This window comes from Tubulanus polymorphus, chromosome 1, assembly GCF_964204645.1.
Source record: "Tubulanus polymorphus chromosome 1, tnTubPoly1.2, whole genome shotgun sequence".
Classification (NCBI taxonomy): domain Eukaryota; kingdom Metazoa; phylum Nemertea; class Palaeonemertea; order Tubulaniformes; family Tubulanidae; genus Tubulanus; species Tubulanus polymorphus.
Genome location: NC_134025.1, coordinates 5,604,230 through 5,629,657, shown reverse-complemented (window position 1 = coordinate 5,629,657; position 25,428 = coordinate 5,604,230). Strand labels below are relative to the sequence as shown.

General features: G+C 36.8%; 1 protein-coding gene across 1 annotated transcript in view; it reads right to left on the bottom strand.

The window, feature by feature from the left end:
• LOC141905124 (proto-oncogene tyrosine-protein kinase ROS-like) overlaps nucleotides 1-25,069 on the bottom strand; it is a 31,068-nt gene extending 5,999 nt beyond the window's left edge. Inside the window, exons 1-37 of the mRNA XM_074793898.1 lie at nucleotides 25,019-25,069; nucleotides 16,570-16,596; nucleotides 14,270-14,330; nucleotides 13,877-14,091; nucleotides 12,923-13,004; nucleotides 12,444-12,740; nucleotides 12,127-12,249; nucleotides 10,693-10,871; nucleotides 10,331-10,425; nucleotides 9,820-10,253; nucleotides 9,594-9,686; nucleotides 9,080-9,286; nucleotides 8,669-8,964; nucleotides 8,242-8,591; nucleotides 7,991-8,154; nucleotides 7,705-7,880; nucleotides 7,499-7,628; nucleotides 6,902-7,401; nucleotides 6,626-6,822; nucleotides 6,241-6,533; nucleotides 5,984-6,154; nucleotides 5,595-5,809; nucleotides 5,375-5,516; nucleotides 5,008-5,273; nucleotides 4,723-4,905; nucleotides 4,426-4,615; nucleotides 4,222-4,345; nucleotides 3,965-4,137; nucleotides 3,755-3,853; nucleotides 3,016-3,154; nucleotides 2,477-2,639; nucleotides 2,201-2,395; nucleotides 2,019-2,116; nucleotides 1,679-1,879; nucleotides 1,463-1,597; nucleotides 1,243-1,382; nucleotides 202-312 (exon numbers count right to left, since the gene is read on the bottom strand). Coding sequence (XP_074649999.1) covers nucleotides 202-312; nucleotides 1,243-1,382; nucleotides 1,463-1,597; nucleotides 1,679-1,879; nucleotides 2,019-2,116; nucleotides 2,201-2,395; nucleotides 2,477-2,639; nucleotides 3,016-3,154; nucleotides 3,755-3,853; nucleotides 3,965-4,137; nucleotides 4,222-4,345; nucleotides 4,426-4,615; nucleotides 4,723-4,905; nucleotides 5,008-5,273; nucleotides 5,375-5,516; nucleotides 5,595-5,809; nucleotides 5,984-6,154; nucleotides 6,241-6,533; nucleotides 6,626-6,822; nucleotides 6,902-7,401; nucleotides 7,499-7,628; nucleotides 7,705-7,880; nucleotides 7,991-8,154; nucleotides 8,242-8,591; nucleotides 8,669-8,964; nucleotides 9,080-9,286; nucleotides 9,594-9,686; nucleotides 9,820-10,253; nucleotides 10,331-10,425; nucleotides 10,693-10,871; nucleotides 12,127-12,249; nucleotides 12,444-12,740; nucleotides 12,923-13,004; nucleotides 13,877-14,091; nucleotides 14,270-14,330; nucleotides 16,570-16,596; nucleotides 25,019-25,024 — 6,670 coding nt within the window. The 5' untranslated portion in view covers nucleotides 25,025-25,069. The remainder of the gene's footprint in view (nucleotides 1-201; nucleotides 313-1,242; nucleotides 1,383-1,462; nucleotides 1,598-1,678; nucleotides 1,880-2,018; nucleotides 2,117-2,200; nucleotides 2,396-2,476; nucleotides 2,640-3,015; nucleotides 3,155-3,754; nucleotides 3,854-3,964; nucleotides 4,138-4,221; nucleotides 4,346-4,425; nucleotides 4,616-4,722; nucleotides 4,906-5,007; nucleotides 5,274-5,374; nucleotides 5,517-5,594; nucleotides 5,810-5,983; nucleotides 6,155-6,240; nucleotides 6,534-6,625; nucleotides 6,823-6,901; nucleotides 7,402-7,498; nucleotides 7,629-7,704; nucleotides 7,881-7,990; nucleotides 8,155-8,241; nucleotides 8,592-8,668; nucleotides 8,965-9,079; nucleotides 9,287-9,593; nucleotides 9,687-9,819; nucleotides 10,254-10,330; nucleotides 10,426-10,692; nucleotides 10,872-12,126; nucleotides 12,250-12,443; nucleotides 12,741-12,922; nucleotides 13,005-13,876; nucleotides 14,092-14,269; nucleotides 14,331-16,569; nucleotides 16,597-25,018) is intronic.
• Between the last annotated feature and the right edge of the window lie 359 nt (nucleotides 25,070-25,428).

Below are 25,428 nucleotides of genomic sequence, written 5' to 3'. Positions count from 1 at the left end.
GAGTCTATGATTTTCTATAAACTGGTGAAGATCAGTCATAGCGAAGTAATCCATTGGTAAACACCAATGATTACATAAAATAGGTCCAGTTTACACCAGTTTTAGCAACAACCTAAAGTCGTTGAATATTTGTAATATTCAAGATGATTTCTGATTAGAGCTCTTCTCACTTGGCGGCAAATTTCAAAAGTCCATTCTCACCTAATTTCTTTTTGCTTCTGGGTGAAAGGTTGACGCATAATTTATTGGGATATTTCTTTTTACGGCTAGACTGGGCCTCCAGCGTATCAAATGCAAGATTATCAAATCCACCTGAGCAACAGATAAAATAAATTCTATGCATTCAGTCCCGTTATTAATTTGATTTTTTTCATAGAAAAATTTGCCACGATTGAAACTTTCTCATAAGTAATTCGAAAATCCTTTCCTCGATGAAAACGAATCGAAACAGTTGGCTTGAGATATTTTTGAGACTATGTCATAAATATTAGAAATATTTAAATCTCTAAAGAAGAAATAAGGCCAAATTATCCGAAAAGAAATCGCTTAGCGTTCACAACATACAGATGCTAGACAGTAGCCACCAAGTCATGATGCATTGAATAATGATAAGCATTCCTTCGAAGATACAACATTGAATATCATCCTGACAACGGAAATGTAGGGAAACTTAAAGGGAAACGAGAATCCCTGGTTCAAACGAAAGGAAGGAAACATCGGAAGGATCTTCACCAGTTTATGACGATATAGACCGAAGATACAACATATAGGATGCATAAGGACGGTTTTGCAGATACAAAGTACCGATGGCATAAAACGTATCACCAGAAAGGATCATAGAGTCCACAGTGAACAGTGTATTTTTGGAATTGATAACAGAGTATTCAAATAAATCATGCAATAGTCAACATTCATCATTCTATCTAAGCACATGCGAAATAGTATCCAAACAAAACAATCCTTTACAAAAATCTCATAATGAACATCTAAGAAATATTATTAACACTCTATAAACAAATCATTCATTTTATACATTTAAAAGCCCTCAATCAAACGCTATTGATTGTCCATTTTCAATTGTGGAGGTATTTTCCTCCGGAGTGAGATCGGGTGATTTGGAACTGGAGTTTTCGAACATACACATGCGTGGCCACATAGACATCAACGAACCTTAAACAACTTTTTTTAACGTTTAAAAACCAGGCTCAAACAACGTGCTCAATGCATGCAGGCACGTCTTACCTGTCATAAGCCTACCAATTAGCAATGCCTCTGAAAATTCTGCTGCTTTATCACTGAGCTGTTGTAACTGTTGGCGGAGATAACAGAATGACGGCCGATCATCGGGACAGTAACACCAACACTGCAGCATCAGCGAATATCTAAAGTATCATAATGGCATATAAGAAATCTGTGGTCATGTTAGAATACATGTGCATGAACATGTAAATATAAAACTTACAGGTCTGATGGGCAGCCTTCTGGTTTATCTAAACGACCACCATTTCGAACAAAATGCAAAACTTCTATATTCGTTCGTGCTGGATAGGGCTGTTGTCCTAGAGTCATTACTTCCCAAACCAATACACCAAATGCCCTTAAAAGAAAAGATAGATATTCGTAATACAGTTTAACACCATTAAAACACATCCCTTCAAAAAAAAAACAATCTACACACCAGACATCTGATTGTGTAGTAAATACTCCATCCATCAATGATTCCGGAGACATCCATCGCACTGGTAGTAATCCTTCACCTTCTTTACGATAATAATCATTTTTATAAATATCACGAGCTAAGCCAAAATCTCCAATTTTCACCAACAGACGCGATCCACCAGCTGCTGGTGCTACTAAACAGTTTCTTGCTGCCAAATCCCTATTCAAAATAGAAAGTTAATAAAGTATAAGTAACGTGTACGGTAATTCCTTATTTTCATTAAATCCAGATCTGCGCTTTAATCCTCCTAAATAAAGCTATGAATCTGTATAACTCAAGAAAATAAACTAAATCTCACCTATGAACAAAATGCATTTCCTCTAAATATTCACAGCCCCGTGCGACATCTACTGATATACTAATGAGATCTGGCAATGTCAGAAGAGGAGCACAATTCTGCAAAATATGAGAAATACTTATAGTGAAAATGGAGGAACTGAACTGTGAACATACTCTAGACAGATCCCGTGAAATACTCACCAATGTTGGACGAGACACTCGCAGGAATGACAGTAGGTCACCACCTTGCATCAGTTCCAATATTATAAACTGCGGGTCATTTTCGAGACACACACCCAATAGTCGCAATATGTGCTCATGTTTAAAATTGCTCATCAAAAGAGCTTCTTTTAGAAATTCGTCTTTTTCTACAGCTGATGCTCCCTTCCGTAACGTCTGAAATGAGACAGGAGTAATGAAGTCGTATACGCACATCTTATGATATATCTCGTAATGGTAATAGATAATTCAACTAACCTTCACTGCTACTTTAGTTTCGCCCGTAGAATCACCCAAAATATTCGTAGCACAGCCTTCAAACACTTCTCCGAATGCACCACTTCCGAGGAATTTCGTCAACGTGAGTTGATCGCGGCGGAAATGAGGCAATTTTGCAATCTCTTCCTCAGACGGGACAATACTAACAATGAAATATAATGAACGAATGATTATCAGGCGTTTTTCAAATTGCATTAAATATGAAACACACAGCAAATAATGATAGATAACTCTAGTCTACTAAGTTTTTTTTCACTCGAGATTATCCACGACATAAACAAAATAAAGAATAAATAAGCGGATGGATTAAGATCGCCAAATATGGTGTAAAACACGGAGAAAATAATTTGCTTTATGCAACAACGAAATCAACGAAAGAAAAACGTAATGAGGCAGACGTTGTATTCTTCATCGCTTTTCGAATTGAAAAATTGGAAATCTAAGCGATTTACCAAATCACATGACCTGCGTGATGAAAAATACATTCTTCTAACAAAAGCAAAAAGGTTCAAAATTACCCAATGGCATACAGTGTATTGGTTTGCTGTACTGATATTGCCGGTAATTCGCGTAGATTCGCTAATTCAACGTCCGTGCCGTTAGACGTAACTATGAAACTAACGGGTATTTTCTTCATTCTATTTCTCTTACGGAAGACTGAAATACAATCACCTATAATTAAGATAGTAATGGACAAAATGACTTATGTGATCATGAGATTATATGAATGCAGGTGAAAATGATAAACAAATAACATGAAACCCAAATAGCAAAAAGTTTCATTGATATGTACGTCAAATGCAACAAATTTGATGAAAGTTCTGATATTTGGGTTTTAACAATCAACAGTACGAAGGAAACTACTAAACAGTGTGTTGAGTACATGTTAACTGCATATGCAGTTATGTCCAATTCTAAATTTGATCAGAATACGGGACTAACTAATATATGTACAAGCAACAAGAACGTGTAAAGGAACTATGATACATTACTTTGTACATCAACTTACAAAATGACACAATATATGTACAGAACGGATACGAATATAGAATAGGTATCACTATTCTATAAAGCTATTAGCTTTAATGAAATGTCTCGAATATGAAATGGTTATGAGATGATAATGATGATAATTAATTGTCATTAGAACATTTTTATATAAAACGATATTCTTCATTCTGATACAATCGTATTATCATATAGTCTTTCCGAAATATAGAAGTTAAAGATCTCTGGAATTCGTGAAGAACTACTTACATGAGACGAGCACTGATGCAATAATTATGATTAGTATCATCAATGCAGTAAATGAACCAGCTAAAATAACCGTCAAGGGGTCCATCCCAGCACTAACAGCTAAAAATAAAACGATTTTCATAGATATTCAAAATTCACGTGTAGACGATAACCCTTGCACAGATTGTCAAACAATTTTCACACACGCTTATCTATTCAACAACAAATTACCCTGATCCAAATAGAAAACGGAACTATTGATGCTGTATTCACTCCAACCGATTTCATTGACAGCTGCGACGTGGAACGTAAACTCTTCATTGGGCGCTAAACCGTCAACGAGCCATTTGCGTTCTGTGCCATTATATACTGTAACCCAGTCCAAATTATCCCCGGTCAAATGCCTAAAATTGATGAAAACTCTCATTGCAATGCATGTAACATTGATAATATAATGACTTATGCACAGCATTTCTTTACAAACTTACATGTATTGTAAAACATATCTCTGAATAACCCGACCTCCATCTTCAGGCTCATCCCAAAGAATTTCAAATTTATTGTCACCAATTGATTTTATAGATGGTGGATGTGGCCGTTCTGGGGCATCAGCTGATGAGTCAAAGAAACGTTAAATTTCAGAAAGTTGTTAAGATAAAATGACGGTGCCTATGAATGTGCTTACTACTTACGTAATGTCCTGAACATGTATCGATCATCCAATGGCCAGATGAACGATCGCTTTGACAAGAGAACTACCCGAACTATGAATATGTAAAGAGTATCCGGTTTCAGATCATGCACAGTTATGTTGTACACTGTGTCTGGCGTTGTCATATCTAACTTATATCCTTGTCGGCCTCTGGACCTCTGACGGTTTTTCTAAAGATAATCAATTCGATATATATTCGGTTAACAAACGGTACCCGCATATTCTTATGAAGAAACAAAATCATCAAGATTATTTCGCATATTCACGTAATCCTCACCTCTCTAGCAACGATCATATGTCGGATAGCACTGCCATCACTCGGCGATGTCCACTGCATGGTCATTTGACGACGACCTCGATGTAGCAAATGTAATGGGCCTGGATATTCGTAAGTTTTCACAGTCACCTCTCTACTTGTGCTATGGTGTATCTTGTCCATTTTTCGATTTCGAGCCAAAACCTATGAAGAACGATCATAGTTCATTAATATAAGTATATGAAATCTTATGTTTTCCCTGGAAAATTGATCGAGCAAATTGAAATCAATTTACGTTTTACCTACCCAGAAACTGTATCTTGTATTGTCGGCCATTTTTCGAAGTAACATTCCCATTTTGAAATTATGTCGCAGGCAAGCGTTTGGCCGTTTCAGGGGTCTACTGTATTGTTCATTAGTGGTCATCGTCACAAGTTTCCCCTTCATTTGCCATTGAATGTAATAAAGAATATCACTTTCATCACCGTTTAATCTGCTAGGCGGGTCCCAACTGATGCCAATCATGTCTGGTGTGCATACTCTTGCTTGGACATTCAGCGGCTGAGAAGGAACTTGATAGAAAAAAGAGAAGATAACGATACATTACCAAGTGTTTTTGAATACTTAAGTAAGTAAAAATGACAGCAGATGCTAGAGTGTAGGTAATACGCACTTCCTTCCTTGGTGTGGTATTCAACGGGTGGACCGAACACCGGAGGTAATCCAGCACTGTAAAAGTTCTCATTTGACACTTGAAATACGTATTTTGAATACGGCTCCAAACCACCGACAACGATGTTAGTTTTAAAATCCTCCTGAAAATGAATTGCAACTTTTCAGTAAACTATCATCTTCAATACTAACAAAAAACCGTGGAGAGGAATCTTCAATACCTGAACACTGCATCCAACACTGACAGCACATTTCGACAACGTTTCATTTTCATCCACTCTTCGATAATGAACTCTGTATTTTGTTGGTGATCGGGAGATTTTGTTACATTTAGGAATATAATCAGGTGGTTGCAGTAGTAAACTGATGGATGTATTTGTACTTCCTGCATATTGAGCCTTTTCTGTTTGATCACCAGGCATCAAACAACTTAGATCTACAAACAAGTTTGAAATATTTCACAATGAATCATGTATTCGGTTTGATTCAGATTTTCATGTTTCTTTTCAGTAATTTTCCAAAATATTTTCTTCGACTAAACAATTCAGAAAATATGTTACATCACAATTAGGCATTAATAAGTTCACTGGTTTCCGCCGATAAATCTTACCGGGAAGTGGTTGCAGGTGAGGACCAAAAGCTACAATCTCTAGGACCTCATCGAGACGTTCTGGAAAGAAATTCTTTCCAGTGTTCTTGTCGACGCTGTTTACGACCCCGAGTTTCTGGTTTGACCAGTATAGCCGACTGGAATCAACTGTCATATCATCAGGAGGGAGTCCTGAAATAAATGATAGTCACCTGTAAATGTAGATTCTGCCAATATTTTACAAAACTAACGACAGTTTACAGCGCATGTTGACTAACCTGGCTCATCAACTGTTCTTCCACCTTTGAATATAAGCTTACAGTTGCAAGCAGTCAAATCTGTCTTATAGATGTAATGTGTATCCCGGTCAATTACGTAAAGAGAAACCTCTTCAGCATTGGAGTGATCCACGGTAAATTGTGGCCCAAGTTTTAGCGCGCTACAGCTGCACATGTTTACATCCCGCTTCTGACGAACTATTGGTTTGATTAATTCCGTAACGTTTTCACCATTTAGAGATGATGTGATTAGTTTGATGTCATTGTCAAATTGTTCAGTCCAGTAAAGCGTACTGAAATTATGATAGAAATGTGTCAGTGTGAATGGCCGTAAACAAAACTGAATCTTTAATTGCATGACGACAATATGGAGTATGATGCTTACCTGCGATAAGGATCAATGTTAAGATCAGAAACTGGATTAGTTCGGTTGAACAACTTCAATCCGTGTTTATCCTTTCGATCAATAGAATGTAACATGATTGTTGTGGTGCCATCAGGCTGACGTGCCAGCCAGTACAATGCTCTTCCAATCCAATCTACAGTAAGACCGTGTGCTTCTTCATCTCCCAAGTGGTAAATCTGCAAAACATAGTGGTTATAAGTGTTAAAAAGAAGATCGCAAGTCTTCATAAGTAGACCAAGTTAAGAGATGAGTTACCTCAACTTTTGACGTGCCATCATACTTCATGATTTGTTTTTCCGCATTCAGCCAAAAATACAAATGATCGGCTGCTAAATACGCGACAGAAAGAGGTTTTGCACGAACAATTGGAGTTCCTGTTTTTTCATCAACATCCAACTTCAATAAAGTGTCGTTTTGAGCTACTAGGATCTGTGGTATTGGTCTTGGTTCTGATGCATTGAGAGACACAGGTTTGGTTTTATTACTACAACCAACATGTGAACAGGCATCTACTTGAAATGAGTAAATTGAATTCTTATCCACATTGTTCAACTGGAAGTGGTTTATATGTGGTCCGAGCATTTGGCGTTCCCAAATTCCGTCGCTTTTCTGATAAAATACGTGGAAACCATTCAAAACGCCATTCAATTCAGCCGGGCAATTCCATCGAAATTCAATGTGAACAGTCGGTTCAGATTTTGCGAATTTCTGATTGAAACTGACAAAGGCTCTTGGATTCAGTGGAATACTTGGTTCTGCAAAAAAGCATTGACAATCCCTAAGTTCGTGTATCTAAGATAGCGAATAATCAGAATAATCACCAGAGAAATTTACATAATGTATTGGACGTACCTGACATTGGGGATTTAAGTTTAGATGATGTAGTTTTTGATGAACCCCAGTGTGTATAGGCTCTCAGAGATACCGTTATCGTTGTAAATGGTTTTAGATTCTTTATATTATAGGCTGGTTTGTCGGTTATCTAAATGTAAGAAAACTATATTCGAATTTCTATTTTTAAAAAGAATTTTCGGAAGATATCGGCTACTAGAACGTACAATAACTTTCTGCACCACGCCATATTGCAACGAAACCTCGTAATAAACATCCCCATGATTTACAGTACTCTCCAATGGCCAAATGATGTTGAAATCTGACCAGTTGCCTTTTACATCTAAACTTGTGGCTGGAATATCCCCAGGGACCACTGTCACTGTCTTCCAGGTATGACCCTCTGCAATCATAATATTTGGATAGTTACCTTATCACAGGTTTAAGTTGTTTAGTTCCTGAAATATTAGTTTCAGAATCTATTAATGTGTACAAAAACTGCTCCGTCAGTACCTGGGTATGGCTGAAGAGAAGGATGAATAACTGTCATTGTCCTGACTGTTTTACTTCTGAATTTGATCGCTGCAGGATTGCTGCCTGTTTCATCACTTATCACTGCCTCATCTTCTCCATTCAACCAAAACAATCGATTACTATAATAATGCAGCATAGGCATCCTGAAAAATACGAGATATCGGTAGTCAAATTCAGTATCATAAAATCCATGAACGTAAATCACTGATACTGGACACTTGTAAAAATACCTTGAAACTGCTTTCAAAGTTCCAATTTGCTTCACTTGAGAGTTTGTCTTTGCAGCTCTGCCGCTATTCATAGGTGCAGTGTAAAGCAATGCTCCTTCGTAACTTTTCACAATCCAGTAAAGCTGTTCATCCTGAAGATCCAGTGTCAAACCGAGGATATACATGAACTTTTCCGACAGAAAAGGTAACGTCTTATATGTATAATGACCAGCCCCATTCAGTATTGAACATTCCACAGTATGAGTTGTTGTCCAGTACAGATACCCAGCCATCGAATCTATTGCCATGTCCTGAGCAGACGCCTGATATACGGTTTCAATTGAATTTCCAGATAAATCGGATCTAAATATCTAAAATTGAAAACGCTAATGATGATAGAAAAGGCTACAATTAGAAACCTGGCGTTAAAAGAGTTGCAGTAATTTACCATGCTCTGTTTAACGTTAGACCAGTAGATCTTTCCAGATAACCAATCGATCACGATGGATGTTGCGTCGTGAATATGAGGTACATCACTTAATTGGGAGTCATTTTTGTGATATTTGTAAATTCGTCCATTATCCATGCTCCATATATACATTCCTTTATACATGTGTATATCCGTTATCTTTGCTTTGACGTCATCTCGTTCGAAGTTTACAATAGGTATTTGGTTGCTTCCATCAATATCAGCTTGAATAATACTGTCTTCATTGGCAGCCAGTATGCGGGGGTGGACTGGTTCTAAAATGAAATGTAGATGATGAAAAACTAACATATCCAGGTGTAACGCGATGGATTTGTTTCCTCGCATTTGAGTTGTTGGAAACTATAATATCTTCAAACCGAAATAACTTACGGTATGGAAGCGTTAATCCAGTAAACTCTGTTGACCACGGTCCATATCCTCCTTCAGTATATCCGCGTACTTTGATGTGATATTTCGTGTTATGTTTCAGATGATAAATCCTATATCTCATTCGTCGTACCCTGTTGACGGTTCGCGTTATATTCATCTCATCTCGCAGAGCAATCTCATAAACCCATCTTTGCCACGCTTCTTTTCCTGTTATAAAATGAAATGTCAGTAAACATTTCATTTGAAAATAGAGCCAAACTACCAGACACAACTTGTGAAATACTTTACCTAGAACGGAATAGTGTGACTGACGTCTCATATCTGTATGATGCTGCTAAAAGCTCACCTCCTGGGAAGCTGTATTTGAGAGAAAGACCCTACTATGTGAACTACCTTTCTCTCATTTACAACCTCCTAGGAAAAGAACCAGTTCTACTTGAGACATATCTCATCTCTTATCCTCATCATTCGGGTTTCAGTGAATTATTAGAAAATATAAGATATATTCACTCACCTTTCTCTTTTAGAAGTGGTGGTTTTCGCCAGCTGACTATACATGAATTATCAGTAAACAATGCTTGTACGGCAACCGGGGGATTTGCAGGCACTGAAAATCAATTGATATATTCATGCATTTTTGGAATTGATGATAATTTCCACCAATTCCCCAGTATGCACTACTGGAGAATATCTAGAATTTTATAATTTTATTTTTATCTAGAATATCTAGTAAGATTTACCTGGAATTGGCTGTGCGGAAGGATGATACAAAGTTAATCCACAAAAATATTTTTCTCTCCTCAAGTAAACCTGTGTATGGTGATACATATTATTCAGAGGGTCGTACTCTTCTTTTCCGAGAAAATCTCCGTTCGTCCAGACGAATTTGCCGTCATAATATACAAGACTTTTCACAGTAACAAAATCCTTCCGTTGAGCATTAGTTCGAATGTCGATCAAATCTGAACCATCCAGAGAAGTTGACATGATCGTGTTTTTTGTTCCATTCGGAAAATATAGCCGATAATTTTGATAGTCAATGAATAGTGTCGATAGACGATCAATTTCGACAATCCGGTAAAGGGATGGGTTTCTGATCACAGTCCGAGAGAACCTTTTCAAATCGGTCCTATAAATACCTTTCTGTTTACCATTTTGTGTCCAGTAAAGATAACTGAAAAAGCACATGAAATATAATGAATCAGTTTGGTGGAGAGGATATTACTATTTTTACTTGATCGTGAAACGTACCCGTTGTATGGATCAGCTTTAACATCATCAGCTGGTGGATACAAATTCACAATCACTTTCTGACATTCTTGATATTCCAAGTCGCAATGCTTTATCTATACAATACAATACGACGGAATACACATGTTATTACTATCATTTTATTATCACTTTGTTGAACAATTCTAATTTTTTGAGGCATTTTGAAGACCTTGTTCATTCGATGATAGAATTCACATATTTTAAATGAAAGTATGATGAACAAAATAGCTCCGTTTTTCCTGGTTCAATGAGGTAGTTGATGAATATGGGGGGGGGGGGGGGTCCACTGAGGAAGATATTGAAGAAATGGCAAATGTAGCGTAAATTTCAATTTGATTTACCGTATGTCCTTCTACCATATAAACCCGATCATTTAACCAATCAACGCTCAGGGCAGATGGCACATTGTAACTATGATAAACAACTTGCTGCATGTTTTCCTGATCGAGAAACAATCGATGAATATTACCGGCGCTATCGGAGAAAAATATTATGTTCTTTCCGGTGTGGACGGCAACACCTGTAACAATGATTGATAAATCTCTGAATGTTAGTCACCACCACATTTACATGATCAGATATTAGAATGTTTTTATCTCATGAAAAAGGAAAGCGATCGAAAAGGGATAAATCAAAACTGCAGGGCCGGCGTGGGAATAAATATTTTCAGCACGATTCATTTGTGCATAAATAAACAATTAAATGTTTACTTACGTTCAATGAAATATAATCATTATAAAATACGGGGAAAGGTAACGGACATTTTACAACAGACAAATATATTGAAAAATTTTCTTTTACACAGAAACAATTTGATTTAATTTCTAATTTAAATCAATTAACATAAGAATTTCAGAAAAACAAAAAAACATCAAGTCCGATCAAGAGAGAGACAGCACATTTGGAAAAGTATTCAAGTAGATTTTTCGTGATGACTCAAAAACAATCACATGTGCAGAAAGCTAGTGTAAGTGTGTAAGCAAAATGAAGTGCAAAAAGAGTGTACTGTGATTCTGTAAGATTAAACCTATAGAAGCAATTCATTTTTCTGTGCATTTGGTACTTGGTTTTTCAGAAAAGTGCATTGGTAAAAAGTGTACGTATGATTGAGCAAGTGTAAAAAGTGTCAATACAAAAAATACACACAGACACACGTGTAATAGTGACAACATCGCATCCGGGTTTTGGATTTTTATTTATTTTTACCTCTCATTTGTATCGTCCAATAGATGTTGGCGATAACTTTTCCTTTTGTACGCAGAAGAAGAATATATTGAAAAATTAAATATCACATAACAAGAACGATAGACAGAGACTTTTATCGATGTAATGTGAAAAGCTAAATGATATAAGCTGCGTGTGGTGTAAAGTTGATTCCAATGTTGTAATTGATACATACAATTTAGACTCGAGTACAGACAAGACAGAGACATTTAGATACATATACAAAATATTCAATTTGAATATAATATAATCATATATATATATATGCATTAGAAGAACTGAGAAACAACAGGGGACAATTCCAATTGAAATTACTTAAAAAGATCTTTGGGATTTTTAAATAAAACAAATGTCCCCTTTTGCTTAATCAAAGGACACGACGTAGAGAAAAGAACAAGGCCTTTTGACCCATGCTTATGCATATAAACGTGCTTAACCCCATGCCTTTTCTTTTTTATATCTTTAACGTTTGCAAAGAATAAATTTTTTTATTTCATACTTTTGAATGGTGTCATATTTTATTTCACACATCTCGATGCGTTCATACTTACCAAATATCAGAACATTTTCTGGCCCGTCATACATTGTTTTGGAATAAGTTAAAACGTCACGAATATCTTTTTTCAGTATCATGCTATCGGCACCCAGTATCATGTATGGAACAGCAACGATACCTAAAGATTATTTTAGGGCTGTTATAATTACTGATTGAGGCAGTACTGGAGCTGCTGCCATCTACGGCAGATAGAGACGACTCGCGAACTTGATATGCAATTCTTTAGAAGTTATTTTCTTGCTTATAACGAACTTTCCACGAAGAATTATTTTCAAAAAACGATAATTATATATTCGGAAATGAATGGCTCACCCGCAGTTTTTTGGGTAACAACCTCTGCTTTGGCATCAGGTCCGCGCCCCTCGGAGTTCCATGCCAATAATGAAACCTCGTATGCTGTATTATTTTGCAGGTTACTAAAGGTGTAAGCTGTCAATGATGCGGACACCTCTTTCAGTAGTTCACCATCGAGACTGTTATTGAGAGGACGTAGACAAAGTCGATATCCTGTCAATGGACCGTTAGTGAAACGAGGAGGTTTCCATGATAGATGAATAACACTAGATGATGGACTGCTTATACTTAATATCACGGGCTCAGTTGATGGTGCTACAACGAAAGGGATTCAACGTCATAAAATTCTAAAACTTCCCTTATTTGACTGAATATCATGATGTTTTTCTTCACGATGAATACACAAAGATTATGGAAATATACATTCTGTAAATGGAAAATGGACACGTTATCTTTATAGCCAAAGTCCACAGAAAGGTAACGCATTGGAAACTTACGTCCACTAGCCTTAGTAAGGATTGGAATGGTTGCTGGCGTTTCTACCATGTGTCTTGAGGTAATTTTTGCTACTATACGGAACTAAGAAGAAAAGGAATTTTATCTATACATTTTCCTACATAATGCAATGAAACCAAATTCTCCAATCACCCGATTTCTAACTATAAACGATGTAATTTAAACCAACGCGAGGAAATTTAACTTTAATGCGCTCATATAAAACCTAATACAACCCCGGTGATGGTTTCCCGCATTTTACGTAATGCTTCAAAAAGGATGAGAGTTTGACTCCTAACTGACAATGCGCGCGCGACTGGCACAATTATAGCGCAGGACACATTTTACAACCCGCAGATACTGGTAATTATCCGGCAGCGTCACAAATTACTTTTCTGTTCAGTAGCTGCATAAAATAATTGCAGGTCATTGCAATTCACTTGAGCAGAATGCCAAGCCGCATGCTTGTAGTAATATCTAATGAAGGGAGTGGGTTCCCAGCCATCTTGTACGATTCATGTGTCATCGTATTTTTTAATCATCATGTCATGTCAATATATTAATATTTTCAAACAAATAACGTTCATCGCAACGAAGTACTGTCCCCTAAATTCAGTGGCATTTTACGATATAATACAACTGCAATCACAACAGTTGATCGCCTGGTGAATCAATCAACTCCAGATTGAAATATGTAAGTCAGCGGCTGGAGAAGTTATCCAAGCCACGTTATCCTATTTTCTCGCCTGTCACGGAGGTGTAACTAGCAAAACTCATTTTCCACTGATACCGATGCCAACTTTTCAACGCGAACAAGTCGAAAACCTGATCCATCTTATGCCTATCATTATCCACAGCAGGAAACAAAAGCAATCATATATATGCATTTTCTAGATGATCTTACGGAAATCTGTTAAAGCAGTAATAATCGTAATGGATATGTTGCATGTTATTACCTGATATCGGGTATACGGGCGAAGATATTTGACTGTAACGCGGCCCGAATTGATTCTCCCGTACACCTGCCATTCACTGGGGCTTATATTTGTATATTTCCATTGTAATATATACGATACATTATGCAGCATTTTACCACTCCATCGCAATCCTAATGAAGTGTTTGTAAGACTAGATGCAGCTAACACAGGCGGTGGCAATTTTCCGAAAGCCTCTGTAAAATGAAAATGAAAAGTTACGCTACATATTAGAAATGTATTTATTTGAGATGAACCGACAAAAATCGTTAGATCCATGAAGTGCCTCTTCGAGTATAATCAAATACATATATTTCTAACTACTACGATAATGATAGGATTTAAGTATTTGATGATATCGAGTTTCAGACTCACCCAAAATATCCTCAGTATATATATCTAAGGCGGCATTACATCCAGTGACACAGTACTGATCCTGAAAATAAATCAAGCCATTGCATAAAATCAAATTGAGTATCAAGTATTTTGCCATGGATTTCGTTTGTTCGACCATTTTTCAAAAGATACTATATTCAAATATTCCTTGTTTACAGGAAAAACGTATACCGTAATTATCAAGTTTCTACGAAGTTAATTTTTAGCTTATTCGTAATTTCTGGCCGAAGGAAGTAAGCAATTATCACTTTCTGGATAACGGTACAAGTTGGATTGATAAAAATAAATGATATACGGGAGGGAAATAGCATGGACGCGGTAGAAAAATCACGGCTTAAAAATTGCATTATTCACCTTTTGTGTATGGGGGCATACAACGAAAGGTCAGCTAATTACTGATAGTAGGTAGTAGTGGAAATGAAGTGGGTTGATAGCAGTTCGGAAGATTGTCAACAAGCAGGACATGGCTAATCAGCGTCGTAATTTTATCAAGACAACTGGCGTAGAATTTGCAAATAGGTACCACTCGTAGAGCGCCTTGAAAGAAAGGTTAATGAAAACGAACGCAACGCGCGCGCGCGCAAAGTTACAATGCGTGAATTGCGGTCGAATCTATCATCACGAGCCCAGCACCAGCGTCGTTGTGATGGTTTAACTCCGCAGTCTCCCTTGATGAATACTTCCTGACTCATACTTAGCGAAACTTCATTAGCGCGTCTTTTGACCACTGAATAAAACCCTTGCCTGTTCAGCCAGATTTCAGCAGAAACAAAACAAACCACCAAACATAACCGCTTTTATGATGATCTTTTCATTTTTTTCTCGCTTACAAGAAAGTGATGTATACCGCTGAACAAATTAATGATGTAATGTATTTCAAGTTTGTCTATGTACATTTCTAAACAACAAAAATAAACACGGATATAGAATGATATATCATCCTATATAATTCGTACGTATAATGAAAGCGTAGAAAATTTCTGAGCCACAGTGAGGAATCCCACAGATGGGTCTCTTTCAAGCTCGTATTATATTGAAAGTCCTATTTCATAATTTGATTTTGTGTACGCAATGAGTCACTGCTTTATAATTGGCAAATATTTTTCCCTTGAATTAATTTTTCGGACCAGAAAGATTCATATTCACTCGAATTGTTTGAGAATGAATAGCTGTTTTTTCATCCGAAGATTTCCGCGGCATGTATACTATTTGCTGGGGGAGTTTAAAGCTCGTTAATTTCGAACCCGAAGTCGTTACAAACGAAGACAACATGAACTATACCCGAGGCAGGTGACATCATAACTAGAAGCGAAGCAAGGGCGCCCGTAATTGCTGGTTTTTAACCCAATAAGTGCACACAAGAAGGCAAACACAGGTAAGAGCACTTGAAGGGGGACACGATTCAGGGTCTGTGACCAGGCTGGCGGTAATGTTGTCAGATCTGATCAGTCCTCAAAGGCTTTACACATTTTAGAGTTAATGGTTTTATCATGATCTCTGTCGGCACAGTTTTACATCAAATGCTTTCGCATTTTATAAGCACGCGCTTCAAGCTTCCCACACCAACTTTTCTTATAGTAAAAAAACTACTTCCACACACAAGTTTAACGAAAACCTTTTCAAGCGCCAATTATCAAGTTTCGATTTTTATCTGCATTTCAAACTCAGTGGCTGGTTACACTTTAAAGAAAAGGCTCTTGGCTCAATTCTATAAACAATCCACAACTAATTAAAACCAAGTGATTTTTAAAAAATCGTAGCACGAAATCACCAGCAGAACTGGGACGATATACATCGCGGTTTAAAGAATTTTATGAATTTTATGAAGCCGCACGTGTAGTGTATCATAACATCACATATTTTTACAAGATTGCAATGAAAATATTTGCAGAAGTTGATTGTTAGCGCTCTTTATAGTGTCAGACAAAAGCGTGTTGCACAAGCGTCGATTAAACATCCCGTAGGTTAGACCAGCATACGTAAATCGACTGCACTTGAACTATATTTCAGGTAAAACACAATCAGTGGCGTAGAAAAACTACACGTGAAAGCACTTTGTTTAGAACTTAACCGTTAAAAAACAGCCATCTTCGATACAATGCGAATTACACGTGCCAATAATAGGGCGACTGAAAAACTCAACTGTTCATATGAACGTAGTATAAAGCATATTCATACGAATTACATGCTATTATATAATACAATTTTGTTGTTGAAGTGTAAAATATAAATTATTTTGTTTTGTTCTTGTCAACGATTTTCAATGTATTATGCCTTACCTTATTATATGCGAATTCTGTATCATTCTGCAAAGAAAAATAAAAGAAGGCAATAAACGATTAATTTCGATCTTATCGTAAGAAACACGATACACATTTTGTGAAAGAATAAACAGCTTACGATGACGTAAATGTGCTATGTCAGACATTATTTACGCGTACAGCGTTATAATCCAAAATAGAGGCATTATGGATGCATAATGCCAAAGGCAAGCAGGGCTTTTTGCTTTCATTTCCCATTTGCGGCTCAAGCTTTGAACACGGCATAAAAATGTATTCACCAAACATTGAGGAAACTTAAGTACACTATGAGTTATTAGATATGATGCATTGTCGAGATGCTTGCAAAACGTCATCGCTGACCAACAGCGTAATTCGTTGAATAATGTTCAATAATTGCATAACCCAAAATGATATGTTACTTTGATATAAGAGCATTCAATTCATCATTCGATGATAAAAAAAATTTGAAAGTCTTCCTCAATTAAAAAAGAAGATTCTTTGAAACAAGGTGGTTGCTTTGCAATATTGACCATCATCATCAATCGCAGCGATCGGTTGGTTACGTGGATACTCGGATCGTTCTCGCGCTTGGTCATGCTGTTTTAATCGCCAGTGATTACAGTAGCGCATACAAATCTATCCATACACATAATCTCACCAGATAATCAATCATAAGAATTATAGCTGAGCGGTCCTGATGCCATTTTGGTCAGCCGGCGAGTTATGAGCGAGTACGAAAACTGACCGCTCAATGTCACTAGATCATCCTGCCATTCACCGACCACCGCGTTATTTATTACGAAAGCAATTTTCCGATCGGAGAAAATAATGAAGGCGAAATGATAACCAGGAAATCAAGAATCTTAACCAGCTGATAGTGAGAGTCAATCGAATGACGGAGTGATTTCTAATATTAGGTCGATAAAATTTGCACAGACTAGCTAATCAAAACTGAAGTTTGCTTTACAAATAACTTAGACGACTTTGTACCTTGAAATTGGGAGTTCACAAAGAAATGAACTCTGTCTAAGGCACTTGTGTGTACGCAACTTATGGTTTCTATTACATACATGTTGAATGAGGCCGTTGAATATGGTACTGGAACCACCAATAGACATCGTGATCCTTCTTGATCCCTCACACTGTCAATATAAATCCCTTAACATACAGCTATAGTTTTACATCTACAAATTATTATCACCTAAGGGTTAAACGTCTCAAGGAAAAATAACGCATTTTAGTACATATTTTATGAAAATGCGGCATTAGAATAAAATAATTTCAGCTTTTCCAGATGAATCAAACCCGCGCCGACGACTTGAACGTTTCATATGACGATATAAATTTAACATGTTCAAATCTCCGAGCGCTAATCTGAAATTCTATTTGAAATATATCCCACCGATTTCCGTTTTCCGGCATTTAAACCGACAGCAAATTCATATTATTCCCATGTCGAGGGATGTTTGAGATTTCAATCAGATTAATGGAAAGTTTAATTACATCTCCCGTATTAAAGACGAAAATACTACTGTCAAGATAGCTGTATTATATGTGGCGAGCGAGTCAGTGAGTCAACCAGTCTCAGTTATTAGTCGCGTACAATTGTTTTTGCTTCATTTCATCGGGTACGAATCTCGCTGATAAATAAAACCAGTCCCAAGGTGGACCAATCGAATTTCGCGAGATAGTAGAAAATTACTTGCGCACCAACAAAAAATAACTTGTCACAAACCGTACCCGCGAGAGCATTTGATTTGTACCTCACAATGTGACATTAGTTCGATGACAAAAACCAACAGGTTTATTGTCAGAAAAAAACAATAGAATTTTTCTATTGATAGCAATTAAGCTGTCATTGAGATACATCGCGAAAAGTTGTCCAGCAAATTTGATATGGCCAACTCGGTTTCGAAATACGACCAGTTATTTAAGTCATTTTCCTGCTTTTATTTCTAAAAAGATGGAAATGCTATCACAAGATAATGTTCTGCGTAATGCTAAGTGAAACACTTTATAGGATTGCAAAACTAGTGATGGGAATAGCCAGGTGGTTAGACGTAAAACCATAATGGACAATTTTAATTCCAATTGATCGTTTGTATGTTCACCCATTAACATGTCACTTCTAATATCTTCTTCACAAGTTTACTACAACCAAGTTCGATAGACGGTACATTCTTCAAACAATTCATGGCTTATAAAGTGTTTCCAAATATAGATAGTTAAATGGGATTCTTTCACTGGCAACCATCAAACCACGATTTCCTGATTTGTGCGTAGTAAAGAAGGAGCGAGACAAATCCGCGACGGGATCTTGGTTTGGAGTCATTTCACAGAACATAAAGTGTAATGATAGAGTTCAATGTTGTAGCTAAATGACCGGATCTCAATGTTGACTAGACCAGATGTCTTCGTATGGTCCGTGCTGCTTTATCAGTTCTACATCCGCGTTGTAACTGGATTCGCGAATTAATGGCCACACTATTAATTGCTTTAGATAATGATATCATATTTCTATCGGTCAGATCCGTGTGGAATTGAGATTTTATACATAATGTAGCTTTTTTACACGTCCCAATTGCGCCCGAAACAACGTAAGCTGCGTTGCAAATGATGACCATAAAAATCTTTGCACTTTCACCTGAGGTGCAATCTACATTAACATTTAATGATTTAGCTACGAGTAGATTTATGTGGTTCGACGATCTTTTACCATGTCATCATTCAAAATCGCCGCGATGAAGATCTCAAAATGTCTGAGGTGAATATCAAACTGAATTAGTCAGGAAAAAATCTGTCCAAGAAACGGTGATTATGTTGAAAATGCTCCCAAAAGCACTGGAATATTCATAAGATTATCTTCATACTAATAGGAATCGTAAAAGGAAACCGAAGATTATAGGCCGAAGATTGCATACTTCAAAAATTAGATCTAATAGATAGTTGATGAGCACTGGCCAGCTGTTTGAAAATGGTATTCTAATCATTCTAATAAAATCTAAATATCCGCGTGTCCCCGTTGCATTTCGAGTTGCACAGAATGATGTCATTGAATCGTTCCCATATAATTTTCATAAAACCATCACAATGAAACGCCGTGCATACAGGCCACAGCTGTACTCCGTATATACCCGCATCATTGTGGTTTGCTTTAATTTGTTTGAGCCGTGAGGCGCATTATGGGCGATTTCCTCATGAGGAAACATGAAATGATATCTGTCAAACAAATTCGACGCTAAAAAAGCAAACGGAGGTGATCAGTTCACACACTTTGTTTTATTAAATCCTTTGATTAAAGCTTTTCCTCGAGGATATGACATATCCGACGTCCTTTGACAAGTGTCGGAGTTCCGAAACAAGACGAATGCGCAATTGATGTTATTAGAAATGTTACGTTTTTCGCGGCGTTAAAGCGAACGAGCGACGGAGATCGTCGATCACAATAGCGACCGTTATCGAAGTAGCGGATTATTCTAAGATAGCTCGTCGACGCCGCTGCGAAAAGAAATCACAGATGAGTCGATTCTTCAGCGACGAAGGCTGATGCTAATGCTTTTCAAAATTTGTCAATGCTTGTTTTATGATTCGTGATGTTAGCACAAACACGGAGGCATTTGAGAAATCAAAAACGCTCGCATTGTCGTCTGAGAACAGACGGTAAAAGGTTATTAGTTTATTGGATTGTCACACGACAGTAACGGATAATAATTTCACAGCGGTTTGTTTAACGCTTCGCTCAAGGGACATCAGTAGAAAAAACATCTCATCGAATTACAGCCGCTGTTTAAACGTGTTCATTGTCACATCTAGAGTTCTGTGTGAATCCGCGGTTACGTTATAAAACACATCGTTCAAAACAGATCTTCTCTGTCAAGAAACGTCACGGCTAACTATTAGTTCTGAAGGAGGAACGATTGCCCCGATCCGGTGGCCGCGAATGGGTTAGATGATCGCCTCCGAGGCCGGAGGTCCGAGATCGAGCCTCGCGCACGCGCTCGCTAACATACACGAACAAACACAATACATTAACAATTTTAGGCAGGTTTCGATTGAACGTATTACAGTTTCGGAATACCAATTCCGGATGCCAAACTCTTTACCGGCCTTCTATCGGGTTTACAGATTTACCGAAACCTAGTCTAGGTTCGGTTTGATATCATTCCAAAATAGTTGCTTGAGATATTGATTAAAAACCTGCTGGGTTTTGGTTTGATAGCAATGAAAATGTGGTTATATCTGGGCGTATGCCATTAGGGCAGTGAATACGTATTGTCTTCTTTTGACATAAAAGTTATAACTCATCCAACGATCTTATTTCCATTATATACTTCATTTCGTGTAGAATGTAATGATGATTCTTTGGAGAATTGTAAAATTCAAAGCGGCTCCTGTCGTAAAAACTACTACTGTTTACTACGGGTCATGGTGTAATTATGCCCGGTACATGTATTCGCGGATCAATTGATATAATTTTCTGAGCGATTCTTTACGACGTACTTTAGCCTGCGTGCGTCGAAAGCGTCGTAAAAATCACCGCTTTTTAAGCATGTTTTCGGCGTATCGCACGACGCCGTATTTCAAACACCCGAGATCAATTATCGGTCACAGTCCATACGTCATCTTCCGAGACATGCCGCTATAGCACAATACACCATTAATTAAAACATAAATGATAAGTATAAGCCTCGGTCACAGTGGTTCATTAGCGGTGCTACTACAGTTTTATGATTGATGTGATACTGGAGTGAAGCCGTGCGCCGCACCAAGCTCTCACGTCGGCCAACGATGATCAAGGATACAACCTCCGTATACCCTGTTCCCACCCTGAACCAAAGATGATAATGCATCTTTCCAACTTACTTGAAATCAGTAATTAAACAAATGTTCATTCTACGCACGTGTAAATTTATGAAAGCTGATATATATTCAAACAGCATACCTATATTATAAGTTTGGTGCAGTTTTTTGCAGAATTTTTATTTCGGTTTATTGAAACGATCTCACATTTTTCAGCACGTGATTTGAATGAATTATATTCAGCGGAGATAGCGGGTTATTTTTCTATAAAACACGTGATTCTGATGTTGTGGTCTTCATCTCATAGCAACTACGATAAAGGGCATACGTATATACGTGATTAATACCGTAACTAACGCCATAATTAATTACAACCATACGCGGAAATTGGGTCAGATTGTTTCAGATAATTAATTGCCCGATAACTGTTAATAAATAATTTTGATCTACTGCGGGATTTTTATTTTTCGTGTATTACATATATATATATATATATATATATATATATATATATATATATATATATATATATATATATATATATATATATATATATATATATATATATATATATATATATATATATATATATATATATATACATACATACATACATACATACATACATACATACATACATACATACATACATACATACATACATACATACATACATATATATATATATATATATATATATATATATATATATATATATATATATATATATATATATATATATATATATATATATATATATATATATATATAGTAGGGATTTTTTTAGTAGGGATTTTTTATATATATATATATATATATATATTATCCTAGCCATCGCAATGAATACTGTTTACGTGTCGAATGTTATTTAGGTGCAAAAACAATGAATAGGCTTAGAAAATGTCCCTGACATTAGTGGAAAAAAATCCCTACTGCGTACCAAATATTTCAGGACGCATAGGAAATTTCCGTAAATGAATTACGATACTATGAAAAGAACGGACAAAATGATTTGTTCCAACTTTTAGAAAATGCTTCTCGGGTATTCTCAGGTTCTTTTCTATCTACTGCACCTGAAGTTAAATGCAGTTCAAAAAAAGTACGCGGCAAAATTAATGAAAGAATAATCTCCTTAGTTTAACCCTGGTCTTTAATCCCGTTGTCCTCCCGTTAGTGCATTAATCTCGAGCCGCTACCAGCAGAGATTTTTCTTCTTCAAGTCACGACTTAATCAGACCTTCAAAAGATATTATTTATGGGTTTTACGTTACGCAGAAACGACGAGACCGCGAAGGAGAGAGTTTGGCCAACTTTCATCCAGCCATTGATTCAAGAACGATTGGTAAAATTTGAGACGAGACGCCAATTGATGATAAGCTGAACGATATCAGACTGCGTGTAATAAGTAACACACATCGACCACGAAAATAATTTGAGTTGATAAAAACAAATGAAAATCGACACCAACAATTTGTAACGAGAACCCATCTATAAACTAGCTTCCATCTTCACATTTCTTTATTAGCTTAAAAAAACTAATTTTCCTCAGTCTATTGAATTTCCTAAGGACACTTGAAGGCCCGAACGTGCGCACTCGCGTTATGCAATATTTTCTAGTGAATTACATAAGCGATGTTTTACTATATGTTACGCGTGGTTAAAATACCGGTTAAGATCGACCACACATCTGTGTACGATATCTGCCGCTGTATTTATCAACAGAATCGCTCGAAATTGATGAAAAACTCGTTTGTAATAACATGATTACGAGCGTCTTTTCTGACTAGCCCAGTATACCTTCACAAACCGCCTATTGTATTGTCGTTTTTTACTCGTATCCCTGGAGCGTTAAACGGGACGGAATGTAAACGGAGAGATTATTATACGAGCTACGAGTCAGTCCCGGAATACCAAGAGTTGATATTTAAGGAAAAGCAAGTTTTATAGAAAAAACAACTCTTAATTCAAACCTTTGAATTCAACAGAAAGTTATTCAAAGCAAGGTTTATGATAAAGAGTTAGATTTCACGGTTTTTTTCTATTAGATGAATCCGTTTTTTTGGCAGGAAACTTATCAGTTTATCACGAATTTCGGTAGCAAAATGATAATAAGATCGTGACGGTAAATGGATTTGTCAAACCACCCAAAGAAAATAATGGCTGTAAAATAGCGGAGAATTTCTTTTTAATTCTCATGGGTCAAAGCAGCATGCGTGTTATCCATGCAGTATCTCAGCGATCTCATGATTGATGGCAGCTGATTCATCAGGCCACCGATCAAACTCGAGTAAAATAACAACCAAAAAATCGCCTATTCTTTCATATATCATTAATGAAAATATTCACCATCTCACGTGCATCTACCTGACATTAACCTTTTATCACAAGATGTATCATCTTCATGTTCATGGACTCCGCTAATCGGGTTAAACACCGTAGTTTAAGTAAACCTTGGGAAGAAAGTGGACTGCGCTACTCTTGTTAAGGTATTATGTATATTTCAGTAAAAATTCACCCATAAACACGGGTCTCTATCTTGTGTTTAAATGCATAACGACGTAACATTTGACTTGTCACAATTCTGACAAGCGACGCTCATTTATTGTGAAGTCTAGAATTCATTGAATTCGAACGTTTCACGCTTACATACAAATCATTACGTTAATTGCACTGATATGTTTTCTAATGAACCTAATCTGGTTGTAAAAATAAATTCACAACTCGGCACATGACTACTTGGTAATAATTCGAGCCTACGTCCGCCACTGACATCTTCAAGTGACTGGCTTAACTCGATATTAGCTTCGTTGCATCAGGTGCACACGAGCTGGAGTCAGTTACAGAAAAAATAACATTACGCGAAAACCTGATATTTCAATTCATATATATCTTTTAGTTTTAACTATCCCATGGTATGGGTATGCGCCTACGCGAGCCTGAAACAAATTATTAACATTTTAGCCTCCAATAATGTTGACTATCGAAAAAGGCCGCACAGTAAGAATATGGATAACACAATAAGCTGCCTAGTTTTCCAAAAAGAATTTCACATTATTTATTATGAAACTCAATCTTTCAGAATCTTAGTACGTAGAAGATTTAGCGCAGTAAGCTCAGCAGCCCCTCAGGGATCAGATATGTTTTTAAATTCAACTAAATGTCAGTGAAATGTATCTTCGATGAGGATTTCAGTTAATCATTCCTCGCCCGCAGCTCTGACACCGGAGCCATTTAATATCGAATTATCTCAGCCTCAGTGAACGCCACCATTGGCCACTTTGCCGGTCGGCCGCAACCAGCCAGAATGCAATTTACAATTTTATGATTTTTCAGTTTTGCCGAATTATTAGATTTAGACAGAATTCAGCAGCGCGTCAATTCAAAAAGTGAATTCGTTGCTGACATGCGCGAAAGGCATGAACATAATGAAAAATTCTCTCCATTCAACTTTCATCATGAACGAAAACAGTAAAAGAGTTTTTACAAACTCTCCGAAACCAAGTTCTTAAGTTTTGAACATTTTAACTCATTAGAAATGAACTCATTAAAATCAAAGTTAACTCATGACTGTGGAACTGAATTCCTACTGAATTCATTTAAAACCGAATAATTTCCGGTAACGAGCGAATCAAATTATTCAACTTACACACATAGCTTGACATGATTTGTCCAGCACTGCTCCCTGCCATACTGTACACCCATTCTGGCACTGAAAGACAAAATAACGAAACAAAAAATCACAATTAATTCGTTTTTCAAGAATATCACGTTTCTCTTGATGTGCAATACGATAATGGGTTATAAAGCGGGATGGAAGCACTATGTGTATGGATATGTAGAGTAGGGCTCATAACTAGGGCTCAAAAGGAAAATTTCGAAATTAAACCTCATTTGTGGTCTTGAGCCCCTCGATGAACCCAACATTATGAACTTACATGATTTCTGTAAACAACTTGTGAACACATAAAAACACGTAGCACTGCTTTGAACCCCCAGCTTGCAGAAATACAATACTTGGACATGGATATGTTTTAGGCAGCAGTTTCGATCAATTGA